This window comes from Knufia obscura (genome assembly GCF_036327395.1).
Source record: "Knufia obscura strain CCFEE 5817 isolate CBS 148926 chromosome Unknown scaffold_1, whole genome shotgun sequence".
NCBI classification, from domain to species: Eukaryota; Fungi; Ascomycota; class Eurotiomycetes; order Chaetothyriales; family Trichomeriaceae; genus Knufia; species Knufia obscura.
In genome coordinates this window covers 4,700,212-4,715,174 of record NW_027042687.1, presented here as the reverse complement: position 1 = coordinate 4,715,174, position 14,963 = coordinate 4,700,212, and the positions used below count along the sequence as shown (strand labels likewise).

General features: G+C 51.8%; 4 protein-coding genes across 4 annotated transcripts; 2 read left to right on the top strand and 2 right to left on the bottom strand.

Moving 5' to 3' along the window:
• Window positions 1-224: 224 nt before the first annotated feature.
• Window positions 225-464, bottom strand: PMZ80_001771 (uncharacterized protein; the record flags this gene model as incomplete). The annotated part of the gene is made up of 1 exon (XM_064870211.1): window positions 225-464. The coding sequence occupies one exon, from the start codon at window positions 462-464 to the stop codon at window positions 225-227; it is 240 nt and encodes a 79-aa protein (XP_064735708.1).
• A 1,174-nt stretch (window positions 465-1,638) lies between these two features.
• On the top strand, window positions 1,639-3,174 carry PMZ80_001770 (uncharacterized protein; the record flags this gene model as incomplete). The annotated part of the gene is made up of 1 exon (XM_064870210.1): window positions 1,639-3,174. The coding sequence occupies one exon, from the start codon at window positions 1,639-1,641 to the stop codon at window positions 3,172-3,174; it is 1,536 nt and encodes a 511-aa protein (XP_064735707.1).
• A 6,220-nt stretch (window positions 3,175-9,394) lies between these two features.
• On the top strand, window positions 9,395-11,727 carry PMZ80_001769 (uncharacterized protein; the record flags this gene model as incomplete). Its single annotated transcript, XM_064870209.1, has 3 exons — window positions 9,395-10,236; window positions 10,279-11,359; window positions 11,410-11,727. The coding sequence occupies 3 exons, from the start codon at window positions 9,395-9,397 to the stop codon at window positions 11,725-11,727; spliced, it is 2,241 nt and encodes a 746-aa protein (XP_064735706.1).
• Window positions 11,728-12,396: 669 nt separating this feature from the next.
• PMZ80_001768 (uncharacterized protein) lies at window positions 12,397-13,716 on the bottom strand (the record flags this gene model as incomplete). Its single annotated transcript, XM_064870208.1, has 1 exon — window positions 12,397-13,716. One exon carries the CDS (start codon window positions 13,714-13,716, stop codon window positions 12,397-12,399), a length of 1,320 nt encoding a protein of 439 aa, XP_064735705.1.
• Between the last annotated feature and the right edge of the window lie 1,247 nt (window positions 13,717-14,963).

Sequence of the window (14,963 nt, the reverse complement as noted above, 5' to 3'; positions counted from 1 at the left end):
AGCTCTCAGCAAGGCGCTTTCAATCATACTCTTGAGTCTCCTTATGATCACTCGAGCGGGCATTTCCGCCCCAGTCACAACGACACAGGAGTGGACAATCTGGACCTTCCGCTTCGGCTCCCGCATGCCGCACCTCCACTGAATTTGTGCGTACCGCAGCGCTCTGCTCGGTACGACTGATAGATGTCTTACCAACGTGCACCAGACATCCAGGTGTGCTGCCATCACTCGCCCAAGACTGCATGGACATCTGCAGCATCAATTTCATCCTGATACGGGTTCATGATTGGAGCGTAGTTCTCCTTCTCATGACCCGGACCCTTTTTCTGGTAGCCCGCGCCACGAGCAAGATGCTCCGTGTTGTCTTGAGGGTCGATGTCCGCTGCGGACCGCTCGCTGAGTTTTGCTGGGATGGCTGCTAGGGTAGTGGCGGCTAGTATTGTGAGGATGAGAAGGTTCTTCATGGTTGTGAAGACTGTGTGGTTGTGAAGGCTGTATGGTTGTGAAGGCCGTGTCGATGTGAGAACTATGTGGATGGAGAGGTTGTAATTGCAGCTGGCTCCGTGTACCTGTGTGTCAAAGAATGTTCAGATGATTCGCCGAGACAGACAATGGGTAACGAGGAGGTATTGGCACAGAGGATGGGCCTAATGATCAGTAGGTACGCCTATGATCTGTGAGTTCTTTCTGAAGGGCGATAAGGACACTTGCAAGCTGGACATAAGGAAGACTGATGTTCACCCTTGGTATCCGAACGTTCTGCCAGTGGATTCTGACCGGGTTGAGTGGTCACTCGACATCAAGTAATGCCAAGCGTGAGGCACAAGGTTCTGGAGGTAGAGGTGGTGTGCTACCCGTCAAGGATATCAGTCACCTTCCCTCATTACGACCAACACCTGTCGATCTTCATCCCCCGCCATAAAAGGGTCAAGTCAGCATACGAGCGCTGGGGAGAAGGAAAATCAGACTTGGCAGCCGCTTCCTTCTTGTCTAGCATGTACTGATCATTGGTCAATAGTATGGGATGTGGTCAGTGGAGCTTCACAGATCTGTGTTCAGATCCAGCCTTGTGCACAAACCCGGGTGCTTCGGTTGCACCCGTGCACGTCTCAAGGCTAGCCACTTTCGTGCGCTGATCTCAGCGGACCCGGCGAGCCGGTTGCTACTGGTTAGTCTCCACCCGGGACAATTTTAGCGTGATATCCACGTATGTTTGTATCCTGTGACTTTGCTTCTTGTATACGTCGATCATCATTGGCAATCATGGACTGCTTGATGTAACGTGGAGCACATGCCGAGATGCGTCCTCTAGTATCATCGTCCCTTCACACATCTTCGCTGTTTAGTTCCTGCAATGTGCTGACACGTACTCCTAGGTAGAGCTATGGGGACACTTGAAGGTAGAGGCAGGACCGAAACGACTTTGCTTCCCTGGAGTAGCGTATTCTATTGACTACCTTGGCAGAACCGCCAGCTAGGGCTTCGCTATCTACTCACATGCCGTGGTTCGATCTACACACAGGCACAGCAGTCATTTCCCCTGACCTAACAGACATCATCTACGTACTGGTAGGCGCTCTTCCAGCAGTACGGCCTAACGCAAGATAACCAGTTTTCTATACCTCAAGGCCAGCGGAGATGCCCGGGTCTCAGCATCATGCTCTCCAAGCAGCAGCCAGCAGCTCAACCATACAATCAAGCGAAGCAAGCTCTGGATTTCTGGAATTTGACCAGGACGAGCGCTTTTCGACAACATCAAGACCCTGGAAATGGCTGCAAGATGCGTCGCGGGTTGCCCAGAAGCTGTCACCTGCCAACCTCCGCGATGTTTCTACCGGGGCTTCAGTTGAGCAAGACACTCTGCCTGTGCACATGGTAGCTTCTAGCTCCATATCAGCGTCCAGAGAGACAACAGCCTTCCTAGATGGGATGCGTGGAATAGCCGCTTTCTGCGTTGTCGTGGAGCATTTTGCCATTCCTTTTCAACCGACCATGTTTCATGGCTTTCAGGGTGTGGAGCACTCTCACTTCCTCCAACTGCCGATCATTCGACTATGTTACAACGGAAGTTCCATGGTCTGCATATTCTTCGTCATATCAGGTTTTGCATTGTCCGTGAAACCTGTCAGAATGATCGGCGAGAAGGATTGGGATTCATTCTACCGCGAGATGGAGTCTGCTATTTTCCGCCGCGGTATACGACTGTTCATCCCCGTCGTGGTAGTCTCTTTTACGATGATGCTGGCAGCACATACTGGTCTAGCCGACGTTCAGTCTGATGTCAAATACGAAGGCTCACCTGCCATACACAGTGCGTTTTGGCTAAGGCAGCCGGTATCAATTCCTGGGTTCTGGCACCAGCTGAAGGATTGGTTGCGTTTCATACTCAGTATGGTTTTGATACCTGGCACTTGGCGCGGTACGGGCAGGGGTTACGAATACGTCGAGCTCAAACAAAGTCAGTATGGGACACAATTCTGGACCATCCCTGTTGAGTACTGGTCGTCGATTCTGTTGTTCGCAGCGCTGATAGGCACTGCTAGAGCTCACACGATCAGCAGATGGGCGACGTTAATTGCGCTGACTTGCCTCAGCATGGCAATAGGGCGATGGGATGTTGGGTTGTTCTTCTACGGATCTTTACTTGCTCAAGTCACACGCCTCGGTAGCGGTATCAGTATGATGGCAAAGCCTGTCAAACTTCTACATGAGACCCTATGGACTCTTCTGTTTTGCGTCGGTCTATTCATGGCATCCTCTCCTGACGAGGGTTTCAGTCATGCACACGGATATGTATGGCTGTCTGCCATAAGCAACGATCCCAGGCTCTGGCAGTCAGTCGGCGCAGCTCAGATCGTTACCGGTGCCAGCAAAGCCACCTATCTCCGGCATGTCTTCTCACACGGGTATTTTCTGTATCTTGGACGAATCTCGTATGCACTGTATATTGTGCATGTTGGCTTGCTATTGACCCTTGGCTGGAGGCTAGTGCCAGTTATATGGGAGGTTACTGGTCGAAATACACAACTACAACATCGTTCTGGCTTTGTTGTCGCATTCCTGCTCTTACTTCCTATGTTGTTTTGGGTAGCAGAAGTCTACTACCGCCTCGTTGACAGACCTTGTACCCTTTATGCACGAAAGCTAGAAAACAGATCCAAGGTCTCAGATTGACCAGCGTGCTGCAATATCTTCTATCGGACGGCGAGTGTAAGATAGTGGTCGTCAGGTGCAATATATGTATTCGAACCATCATAGCAACGCAAATATGGTCTCTTCTTCTCTCCCCACCACGAGCCCTCCATTCGCTATGATTCACTCTGGGCCTTTGCAGGATGAAAGTCATGGGATGGGTTGCTCATTTGGTGTTTCTTAGCCCAAGAATGTAGCTGCTCGAAGTCCCGGCATTTACGATGAGGACTAAAATCCGCCCGGGCACCCTGCGGTGCAGATTCGTCGAGAATAGTAAAGAATGGCGTTGTGTCTCCATGACACATTATGCCGATTCGCAAAGCTTCGATACAGTGGTCCGTATGCATTCGTGCACCAACATCGCTTGCAAGCACGCTGTTGGGTGTTTTGACAGTGTGTGGATGGCGAAAGTACCATTCTCTCCAAGTGTACTGTCGAATCAAATTCTATAGGCCCAAAGCATTAGTACGGCTGCTGCTAGTGGGAATCACGCTGGCAGGGAAGCTGTGAGTTACTGACCAGGCAGTGTAGCTGGTGAAAGACTTCGAACAGGACGCCATAACCTTCTTGGCCATGACCAACAGGTTGTAGTCGTCGTCCGTCTTCAAGCACAGCAGTTCTGTTCACAGCTGCCAGCTTTTCTTCTGGGAATGGTGCGACGTCCACTGCGGTATCTGTCAGCTAAGTTCTCCTCACCAGGTGTAGAAAGAGCGTACAGTGCCACAGTTCGTCCCATGCTTTCTCGAGCTCTGGGGTCGGCGGTCCTCGATATTTGGTCTGATGAGCAAAGGCATTATCGAACGACACCTCTTCATACTCGATAGCATCATTCAACGGTGCTAGTCAATCATGATGATCAGTCACTGGTCTTTACATCTCGCATCTACTTACACCACACAGAAAGCTGTTTGCCGCACAATGCATCGGATTGTCTCTTGTTCACATACGCAGTCAAGAGAACAGAGTAGAGACCGAAGAGAAGCGTCGACACAGCCCACCGCGCCCATGGTCGAGCTGACCCTTGTGTTTGACGGCCAGATCTCGTTTGTTCTTCCTCGAAGTCTTGGTCGACACGATCCTGACCACTTAACAACATTCGATCTTGACTGTCCCCTTCCTTGGACAGTGAATTATACGTGTCCCCGGCTCCAAGAAGCCTACGTATGATATCCATGACACTCTTTGTTGTCAACGTTGTGACTTAGTACCTGCGAAGCTCACGGGTTTCGGACGGAAGCATAGTTGGGATACTACGGAGACTCAGAGTCCTTCTCGTGGTTGACAGCCGCCTTAGACAAGCTTCGGGGCTGCAAAGGGGCTGCCGTCATCAGTCAGAGACTCAGTCACCCAGGCCACTTACAACAATACTTGACGTAGGTTATATGTCAGACCAGCGGAGATACCGCGCAGAGACCGCGTTGGTGACTCTCTGTGGGAGGAGGCTATGCAAACACAAGCATATCGCCGAAAGCCCACATTGTTTCTCTCCAGATGTTACTTTTTGAAACGCTTATCCGCGGGCCATCATGCAAGGATTGAAGATCGGCGTCGACTCCTGCGCCATACCCTAGCCCGCCCTCTTGGCTGTGGAGCCGCCGATCGTCTCCACCTCATTCCGCACCAGGAATACTCAAGTCTTGGTTCTCCTCTTTGTACACTGCTCGAGTGGCTCGTGTCTGCATTTCGACGTGCGTAGTAGAATCGGTACCATCGGTAGCTAAGTGTCCAGGCATTACTTGCAAGCCAACTTGTTCCTCTCGACAGCACGGCGAAAGATCTGATGTGCAAAACCGGGCCGTTTCCACGTATTCATCGCAATCCTCTTCATTGCAGACCCGGGTTGACGTTTGGAAGCTCTTTACGGCGGACAAAGGCCTCAAACGCGGCCCACCATGTATGCTGACGCGAGAATGATGCTTCATGGCACAGGAGTAGCCTGCCAGTGTACGTCCAGGTATCCTACCCACTCGCTTGCTCCATGCTTATTTGTGCATAAATTCACTCGGCATGAAACCAGGCTGAGAAAGATATTGTACACAAGCCCCAAAATAAGATGTACGATCACTGGCGCTTGCCATCTGCCAATGGAGGAAGAGGCTTCCCGCACATTCATATCATACACCTACATCAAAGTTGTGGAGCATTGAGACTCGCTCTCCACACCCCCAAGTCGGCCGAAGCATGCATGAGACCGTCTCAAGCATGTTACAGTACATTACTTGCCAAGTAATGCCCAGCGCGATCACCTCACTGAGCATCGATCATCACTACGCAGAGACTGTCAATTCCCTGTTGGGCATAGTTCTCGACGCATAGTTGCAGAGCGTATAGAATACAACGACAACTCCCATTCGGCTCGCTTACTCACGAGCACGTTGTCGTCGAAGACCACGAGGCCAAGGTTGTGTCCGATCCCTACCACGTCTCAGCTGATCGCTATTGTCCGCTAGACATGATGTACTCCTCCCTGAGGCTCCAGGAAGATAGTGTCTTCCTTCAGGAAGATAGGCTGCCATGAACATGCGAGCGATCTCGATTGGATGTTCCACGGGAGTACAGTGCAGCTGCCCAAGAGCACTCGAGAGATAAATACTGCGAATGTTGTCCCGCAGGATATTATCTCTGCTACTTGACACCACTCTGCAGACCACCATCTCTGTCTAACCTTCCATCATTCAAACCATACCAGCACATCTAGTGACTTTTCAGCATCATCAATCAGCATGAAGGTACTCACCATCGGCATCGCTTTCTTTCTCTCGCTCGCTGCCGCCACTCCAGCCGGACTGAGCGAGCGCGACCCCGCCATCATCTGCATCGGATGTGTCAACGAATCGAACTGCGAAGAGCCTTGCTTCATTACTGGACCAGGTATATGCTCTTGTCCCGGTGTAAGTACCCTTACCATGCTCAAGCATGATGACGATCGCAGCTAACAGTTGAGATAGGACCCATGCGTACCTGTAAGTGACCTTTTGGAAGCGAGCCGAGTAAAGCAAAGGCATGCTAACTATAGAGCAGGAATGCGAGGGTAGCTCCAACTGTAACCCGAATGGAGACTGCAATTGCGTAAGTCATGGCCTTTGGTATCCATCTTGACACCGCAGATAGTGGCTAACAAGATGACAGCCTCCTTGCCTTCCAGTCTGAGGTACCCACCTCGACGGGCCTGCAATAGGAATATCAAGCCTCCCAGGTGGTTTTAGTACCGGAAAGACGGGGTCCTTATGTACCAGTGATGGTGGACAGAGTCGCGATCATTATCTGGATCGCATCAGCGGCTTCAACCTCGGTCGGTGGTCGGCGGCCGTTCATTGCTGCTAGATCAACGAGACACTCTTTTTTGGTAGAATGATAGTTGCATACGAGACCTGCAAGAACAATCCATGTCAGATGGTATACTGCAAGCTACCAGCCACCACGCAATATGACAACAGTAGTCCTTCATAGTACAGAACATGAGACCCATGCGATAGCCCTGGCCGAGAATGCTTGACGAGCTATCTTCTTGCTCTTTTGAGGAACAGGACAAAGCAGCAACTTTGTGATCTGGCCGAGGTGAACTTACCACAAAACTGTTACGCGTGGCCGTGGGAGCGGGTGGCCTGGATTCTGCCTTCATCGATGCCAGGCCGATGCTCGATGCGATGAGACATGACATAGTAAGACGGTACCAAGTCTGGTTCTGGAGTCCAAATATGAGTTTGCACTGGGCCTGTTGGACAAGCGCCGCGGCGTAGTGTGCATGACGCTCGGGCGGCAGGTGCTGATGGGGGCTCTGTCCATGGACAGACCTCAACAAGAGCGGTCGGACAATTCCTTCACGCAAGGGCCGCTGAGGCACACCGAGCGAGATAGATTGAGAAGGAGCAAAGGCGAAGGGCAACTTCACGGTCGTGCCCAGTGTAGCTGAAAAGTCAGTGTGAAAGCAAGCTCAATGTGAGGTATAGACCACCGGTAGCAGTAACCATTCGGCCACGACGCCCGTCGCCCGTCGCCCGTCGCCCGTCGCCCGTCGCCCGTCGCCCGTCGCCCGTCGCCCGTCGCCCGTCGCCCGTCGCCTGTAGCTCTTGCTCGATCGCACAGCTGCAGCCGCAGCGTAGCCGGGTCCTCCCCGATCTCATCCCTGCGAACTCTCCGCTCGTATACAGTCGTATACGCCATCCTGAATAAGCAGTTGGTTCACCAAGCCCAGACACTTCACCGCGGAGACTTCAGATCAAAGACTCATCATAATATCGCTTACGTCATCTCCTAGAGTATTGGCAGGTAGTGAGCGGGAGTATTGTGCTTGCATTTACCAGCATCGGGTGCAATCCACCGTCCAATCTGTACACGCTGAGGGAACCTTGAAGGTGCAACTTCAAACATTGACGCCGTGGCAATATTTCACTATCCACCAGCTTCGTCTTGCAAATTGACGCGTGATCGCGCGCCATAAACCACATCTTCTGCGTGAGAATTTATGCGTAGCTCCTTCTCACTGTTTCACACTGCATCTCGTGCGCGCTTTCTGTGACCGTCATGCTTGTCCCATATACCTTTATCTGCTTCGATCACAGTCCGCTTATCAGGTGTGGCATCATCAAACAAGGAGGGTTTGGTCGGGACAAAGCTGTCTGAGAAGTAACACATGGCGCTTGCGGTTTGTTCCTTGTGAAGAAAAATAATCTGTCCTCCCGGGCGAAGTCTGCTGCGGATTCAATGATATTCGGGATGGGCTCGATGTCGTAGTGGGCGTCTGTATGAAGCGATCGGGACTGTCTGGTAAAGATAGACGAGTCCACGAGAACAAGTTAGCAATATCCTACAGCTAGTCAGTAAGCGCGTGGCCTTCACCATGAATACGATCGAGTTATGTGAGGAAACCCTCCGCAGGAGAACTGATCAACGGTGAGGGGCTGACATGAAGGAAAGCTATGGTCGTGTTTGAGGTACAATCGATATCGAATGTTGTCAATATGAGTCTTGCCTCGGCAGCTATTCATATGACTGCTTTAGTATAGCCATCAGGTTCGTGAAGGAACTCAAGTCTGCAAGACAACGCCGGCGCGACCTTCAGGCTTGTGGGCGCGCGTCATGTGGGTGGAGCTTCGCACCTTCAACTTGAAGTAGGCAGGACCCAGGGGCTCGCGCTTGCCTCATTATCACCATTGCCTTCTAATTTACATCAGCTATAGTACACTTCGCAGCTACACAGGTACACCACCACAATTGTTTTGCTTCAAGCATGCTGGCCATAGAGATGGACTTACTTGCATACCGTTGACACCGATGCTCATGGTAGCATGCTCGCCATGGCCGCCCACACAAGGGCAGTCATGCACCTTTCTTCGATTTCATCAACTACCATTCCCAATTACCGCGTCTAAGCTGTTGCGCAGAGCTTCTTCCCCATTGTCCTGGGTCCGGAACTCCTAAGCTCGACCATAAAACAAGGTGTTCAGTGGCCGGCATTCTCCGGGATGCCCATTACGCGACCAGCGCAATAAGCCATGTGGATGGAGGGACAGCCCCGAACGCACTGTACACACCACAGACTGAAGGTAACAGACAAGATCATGAAGAAGGAAGAGTAGAGCCCGTGCGTGTTACAAGCTAATCATGCGATATAAGCCGCCTTATGCGCGAGATCATGATACCTTCCGACCGAGTGATCAAGTCACTACTGCCCTCTGTCGAACCAGAAGAGCCGTTGATCATAGATTCTTCTCTTGACGCGAAGGCTCACGATTCCTGCCAAGTTCAATACAGTACAATGCCTTGCTCCATCTTTCCTACAAGGTCTAGCTGCCACGTTTTGCGGGGAAGCTTCGAATTGAGGTTGCTCCAAGATCTGGCCATGAAGCGTTGCCCAATTATTGAGTCGCCTTTTGCCCATATCGATCCTCTCCCTAGCAAGTGGAGTAAGCAGATGATGAGCACAGGAGAGTGAGCTTAAGTACAACATCTGAAATTCCTTGAACAGGTCCAACGAGATACATTGCACGCTACTTGTCAGATTTAGATGCAATGTTTCAAAGACTACGAAACCACAGTCGAAACCGTATCTCCTCACCAGTTATGGTACATTGAGGAGGCCTAGCATCAGGTTGAGTAAGCACTCACGAGGCTTGCATGGAAGAGCATTGAGCAATTCTCAGGGACACACCATCCTTACCATTGCGAACACACCACATCATTTCCGAACCAAGCTTTCAACATGGGTTTCGTTCAACGAAACGCAGACTCCCACGTCGATGTCCTCATTGTTGGCGCAGGCCCAGCCGGCCTCATGATGGCCAACTGGATGTCCCGCTGTGGCGTCAAGACACGTATCGTGGACAAACGTGGCACGAAGATCTTCAACGGCCAGGCAGACGGCCTGCAGTGCCGGACACTCGAGATCTTCGACTCATTCTCCTTTGGTCACCGTGCCTGGATAGAGTCAAACCACATGCTCGAGATCTGTTTATGGAACCCAGATCCGAAAACTGGTGTTTTGGCACGGGGTGATCGTATCCCCGACACAATACCGAACATCTCAAGGTTCCAACAAGTAGTGTTACATCAGGGACGAATCGAGCGGTTCTTTCTCGATGCTATCCGTGAGAATTCGATCAAGACTGGGTGCAATGGAGAGCCGGGTACCAAGGAGGCAGAAATCAAGGTTGAGCACGGCGTCCTTCCCACATCATTCCAGTTCGAAGAGTCCGCTGCCGATGACGAGGACGCATATCCGCTCACAGTCCAGCTGAGACACCTTACAGAAGAAGAAGCCACACCTACTCAGAAAGCAACACTTGCCAATGGACAGAGTATCGTGGATGGTCTCTTCCGCTCGAATCTCTCGGCAGATGACACGCAAGATGTCATCAACCTATCTAATAGCATTGCAGATAAAGCAGGACGAACAGAGACAGTCAAAGCCAAATACATGCTCGGTGCTGATGGCGCTCATTCCTGGGTACGCCAGCAGCTAGGCTTCAAGCTCGAAGGCGAAAGCACAGATTACATCTGGGGCGTGCTAGACATAATACCTATTACTGACTTCCCAGACATCAGGTGAGTCGGGACGCTGATGGCTACATACTATGACTGACACAGCCACAGAATGCGATGTGCAATACATTCTGAATCGTCCGGCAGCGTAATGGTCATTCCACGAGAAAACAAGCTAGTCCGACTATATATCCAACTTACAACCACGAACGTGGAAGATGGCTCAGGCGGCAAGAAATTCGATCGAAGCACCATCACACCCGAGACGATCATCGCATCCGCCCAACGAATCATGCAGCCATACAAGATCGAGTATAGATATCTAGACTGGTGGACAGCCTACCAAATTGGCCAAAGAGTCGGCAATTCCTTCTCGCTTCACGAAAGGGTCTTCCTTGCTGGCGACGCAGTGCACACTCATTCTCCCAAAGCTGGCCAGGGCATGAATGTTAGCATGCAGGACGCTTACAACCTGGGCTGGAAGGTCGCTTCGGTGGTCAAAGGTCAGGCCAATTGTTCTATCCTCAAGACGTACCAGAGCGAGCGCCGCCGCATAGCGCAGGATCTAATCGAGTTTGACCATCGTTTCTCGAGGCTGTTCAGTGGCCGGCCAGCTAAGGATGTTATGGATGAGGAAGGTATCTCGATGGATGTCTTCAAGGATGCCTTCGAGAAGGGCAACATGTTCGCGTCCGGCATAGCAGTCGACTATGGCGCAAGCGTCATTGTGGCCAAGAGTGGAAGCGCTAAAGATCAAGGTGACGGCACAGAAGTGCTTGGTGATGAGAAGCTTCGGGTCGTGAGCTCCGATGGCCTAGCGACGGGTCTGGAAGTTGGCAAGCGAATGCCGAGTTTCAAAGTGCTTAACCAAGCAGATGCTAGACCATGGCATTTTCAGGAGTTGCTCAAGTCGAATGGCACGTGGCGCGTTGTTGTCTTTGCGGGTGACATCAGAGATGCGGCTCAGAAAAGGCGGCTTGATAGACTTGGTGAGAAGCTTGGCGGCGAAGACTCATTCTTGAGGTTGTGCACGCCCTCCGGAGCACGGTACGACAGTGTCATTGAGTTGCTCAGCTGCCACTCCGCGCCCAGACAAGAAACCACGATCTTCGATTTTCCCGAGGTGTTCAGACCGTGGGATGAGAACGACGGCTGGGATTACTGGAAGGTACACGTGGATGATCAAGTATGTTGCCCGCCTAGCCTTTATTTCTGAACAAAACTAACACCGCGCAGAGCTACCACGAAGGCCACGGCCAAGCCTACAAAAACTACGGCATAAACCCTACCCGAGGATGCAGCGTGATCCTACGACCAGATCAGTACATCTCCTGGATCGGCGAGATGGACGACTACAAGAGTATGGACTCGTTCTTCAGGGGTTTCATGGTTGACCAGCGCACAAAAGGGGGCGCGAAGACGGCCATCGCTGAAGGGAGCAAGAAAGGCTTGTTTGCTGGGACGACGGCTGGCACGAATGGTCTGAGAGGTGCAGCGAATGGCGTCGAGATGACTGCCGGTGACGGCGCGACGCAAGGTGCAGGGGGCATGTAGCATGCCCACCGGCGGAAACCCCAAGACGCGGCGTTGAACAGAAAGGTGCTCATGTACTCGTACTTTCCTATGCGGTGTCTTGAGCGGGTGTACCCTGACTCAATAAGTTTCAATGCTTGCGGATTTGCCTATGCGACAGCTGGCGCGGATCAGCGGATGTCTTCCTGAGTGCACGCCGCACGGTCCAGTGTCTACTAGTGCTATGGCATGTTTCTGTTGCTTAAAGCTCAACTGGCTTCTTGCTGGATAAATCCACAAGAAAATATGCACCTGATGTTCTTAAAGTGATAAAACAATCGAAGCAGCGAGAGGTATGTTTGATATCTTCATCTTATTACTCTATCTATTACTATATAACTTTGTACATGACTCCTGTCAATGTCACATTCCTATTCTCGTATCTCTGATTGGAATGATATTCCACCCATTGTCCTTCCAGTATTACTAGTAGTATTGTCCCATATGTCCCTGTCCTTTTCACCATCGCTGTCCCAGAGTACTCCTGAATTGATCCCATTTGCCGCCCGTTTCTATCCCGTCCCGTTGATTAAGTAGTTGTCGTAAACATTGTCGTAGTCATAGAAGGTCGGAAAGGTCCTGTGTCTCATGTCATGCATGTATCATGATCGTGTTTTCGTGTTTTGATTCTCGTTAAGCTCATATTCCCACTCATAGAGCGAAGACTGCAGCGCCGATGGCGGCAGCGGCAAGTGCGATCATCTTCTGCTGAGGAGCCTCAATGGAGGAAGCGGCGCCAGCGAATGGAGCGGGGGCGGAGGTGGCGGCTGGTGTTTGGCTGGAGGCGGAGGTGGAGCTTGCCTTGGAAGCAGTTGGCGCGACGGAGCTGGAGGAGGAAGTTGGCGCTACTGAGCTGGAAGATGGCTTAGCGGATGTGCTGGTCGACCAAACTCCCCACGAGCTGCTGCTGCTGGAGACTGGAGCTGGAGCTGGAGCGGTACCGGTTGGGAGGACGACAGTGCTGTTTGAGCTCCAGACGCTCCATACTGGGGCTGCAGAAGTGGTAGTTTTTGTGGTTGGTGCTGGGGTGACGACGGTTGTGGTGTTCCATGCGGCCCAGGTGGTCTGGCTAGTTGTTGGCACGACTGGTACAGCTGTGGTTGTGGTCTTGCTCGTTGGTGCAACGGGAGATGGCGAGGTAGTGCTTGATGAAGACCAAGGTGCCCAAGTGCTGCTGGGAACAACTGGGACAGTTGTTGTAGTGGTCTTGGTTGTGGGGGCGACTGGAGATGGAGAGGTGGTGCTTGATGAAGACCATGGAGCCCAGGAGGAGGCCTTTGTGGTAGAGACAACTGGTACAGTTGTTGTAGTAGTCTTGGTTGTCGGGAGGACTGGAGATGGAGAGGTGGTGCTAGTCCAGACGGCCCACGAAGATGCCGGCGTGGTTGTTGGCTTTACCGATGATGGAGTAGTAGAAGGAGTTTCCCAGACGGACCAGCTAGTTGCCTCGGGAGTCTTCGATGTGGTAGTAGAGCTCGAGCTGACCCATTCAGACCAGGACTTGGTGGTTGGCACAACGGTTGTGGTGGTCTTCGTGGTGACTTCAGGGGTTTTCGATGTTGTCGTGGACGAGCTCGTCCATTCCTCCCATTTAGAGGTGGTTGGGACGACTGGGACGGTTGTTATGGTTGTCTTGGAGGTCGTGCTGGAAGAGCTGTTCGACCAGGCTGACCACTGAGTTGACTGAGTTGTGGGCACAGTGGTAGTTGTGGTCTTCGTGGTGGCTTCTGGTGTTTTTGTGGTTGTCGTCGACGAGCTGCTCTCCCATTGTTCCCAGCCAGATGAGCTGGCTTCTGGAGCTTTGGCGGTAGTGGTAGTAGCAATGGCCGAGCTGGATGACTGTTCACCCCAATTTCCCCACCCAGAGTGTTGAGCACCGGGTTGGCCGTTCCAGTTGTTCCACTGAGGCGCGGCCAAGGTCAAAGGAAGGAAAGCTGCAGCGAGAACAGCGGACTTTGATGGAGAATGCATCTTTGAAGAGAATGTATGATGATACCCTGATAGTAGGTCTTGTGCTGTTGAAAGATTGGAGAAGATGATTGCTCTTGAGTTGTCTGTCCTTGCTGTTGGATGATGGAGAATGAGATGCAGGTTTCGTCGAACAGAAGCACAACTATATACCTTGAGAGAGCATGATAGGATGTTGTGCGAGGCGGGACAATGTGATTGTCCAACCACCCGAGTATGACCTGCATACAGTCTATTGTCCAGGTTAAGCCTGATTCTGGATGGCTAGACAGCGAACTAACGAACCACTAAGGAGAAAAGCCTCCAGAAATGGAGTGGCTAGAATTTTAGCTTCGCCTAAATGCTTAGCAACCATTGATAAAGATGCTAGCGCAGAAGTTAGCGAGTCTGCTGCGTATAGCCATTGGCTAAAGCTATGCCAGCCTCTCAGTTTTCTTGGCGAGGTATATGCAAAGCAAACCGTGGTTCCTCGCTAGTTGGGTGGTATCCCGGTCGGGTTGCCGAGGAACCTATCAGCGGTGCTCGGAAATCTGTTGGAAACCTGAAACAGCCGCGTCCGGCTTGCAATCATCGACTCTGACCTGATTGACACGAGGCAGGTGAGCAGATTTGCCTGTCATGACCATTTCATGCACGACGGACTGCTATCCTGGAGGTCGAACCTGAGTTGGCAGGCGAGAGCTAACTCTCATCATGTACAGACAGTCCGCCCGTCGAGTCTTCCATCTTCAGCATCATACAAGATTTGTGAACTGCCATACAGTACTCTGGGAACCATGTTGCTGAGCATCGTAGCAGAGGCTGGTTCACCTCGCGGCTACGTTGCTAGGCAAAATGCCGTTCAGGCTCGGGTAACTCTGCACAAGCTGCTGGTAAAGAAACGGAGACTGCAAGGTATTGCCTGTTCTGGCATGCGCCCTCAGTCACTGAGGCTGATTGATGAAGTCAAATACGAGCGTAAGCTTGACATGATGGTGGTTGGTTGAAGGTTTCCACAGCAACACGAAGAAAAAAAGCGAGGAACCCCCTCCGCAGTGCCGACTTGGCGATCCTGTAATCTGCTCAGAACTGGACTGAGTGTCCGATGATTGTGAACTGGACCATCATGACAACAATTTGCAGAGCTGCAAAGACGTGTTGCTATCTTTCAGCTTCCGCTTTCTGTCTCTGGGTTTTGGTGCTCCTTTTGTTGTGCTGTTCGAGCCACCTTGAGTGCTTTAGCCATGAAGTGCTGAGTCGCATAAGGACAG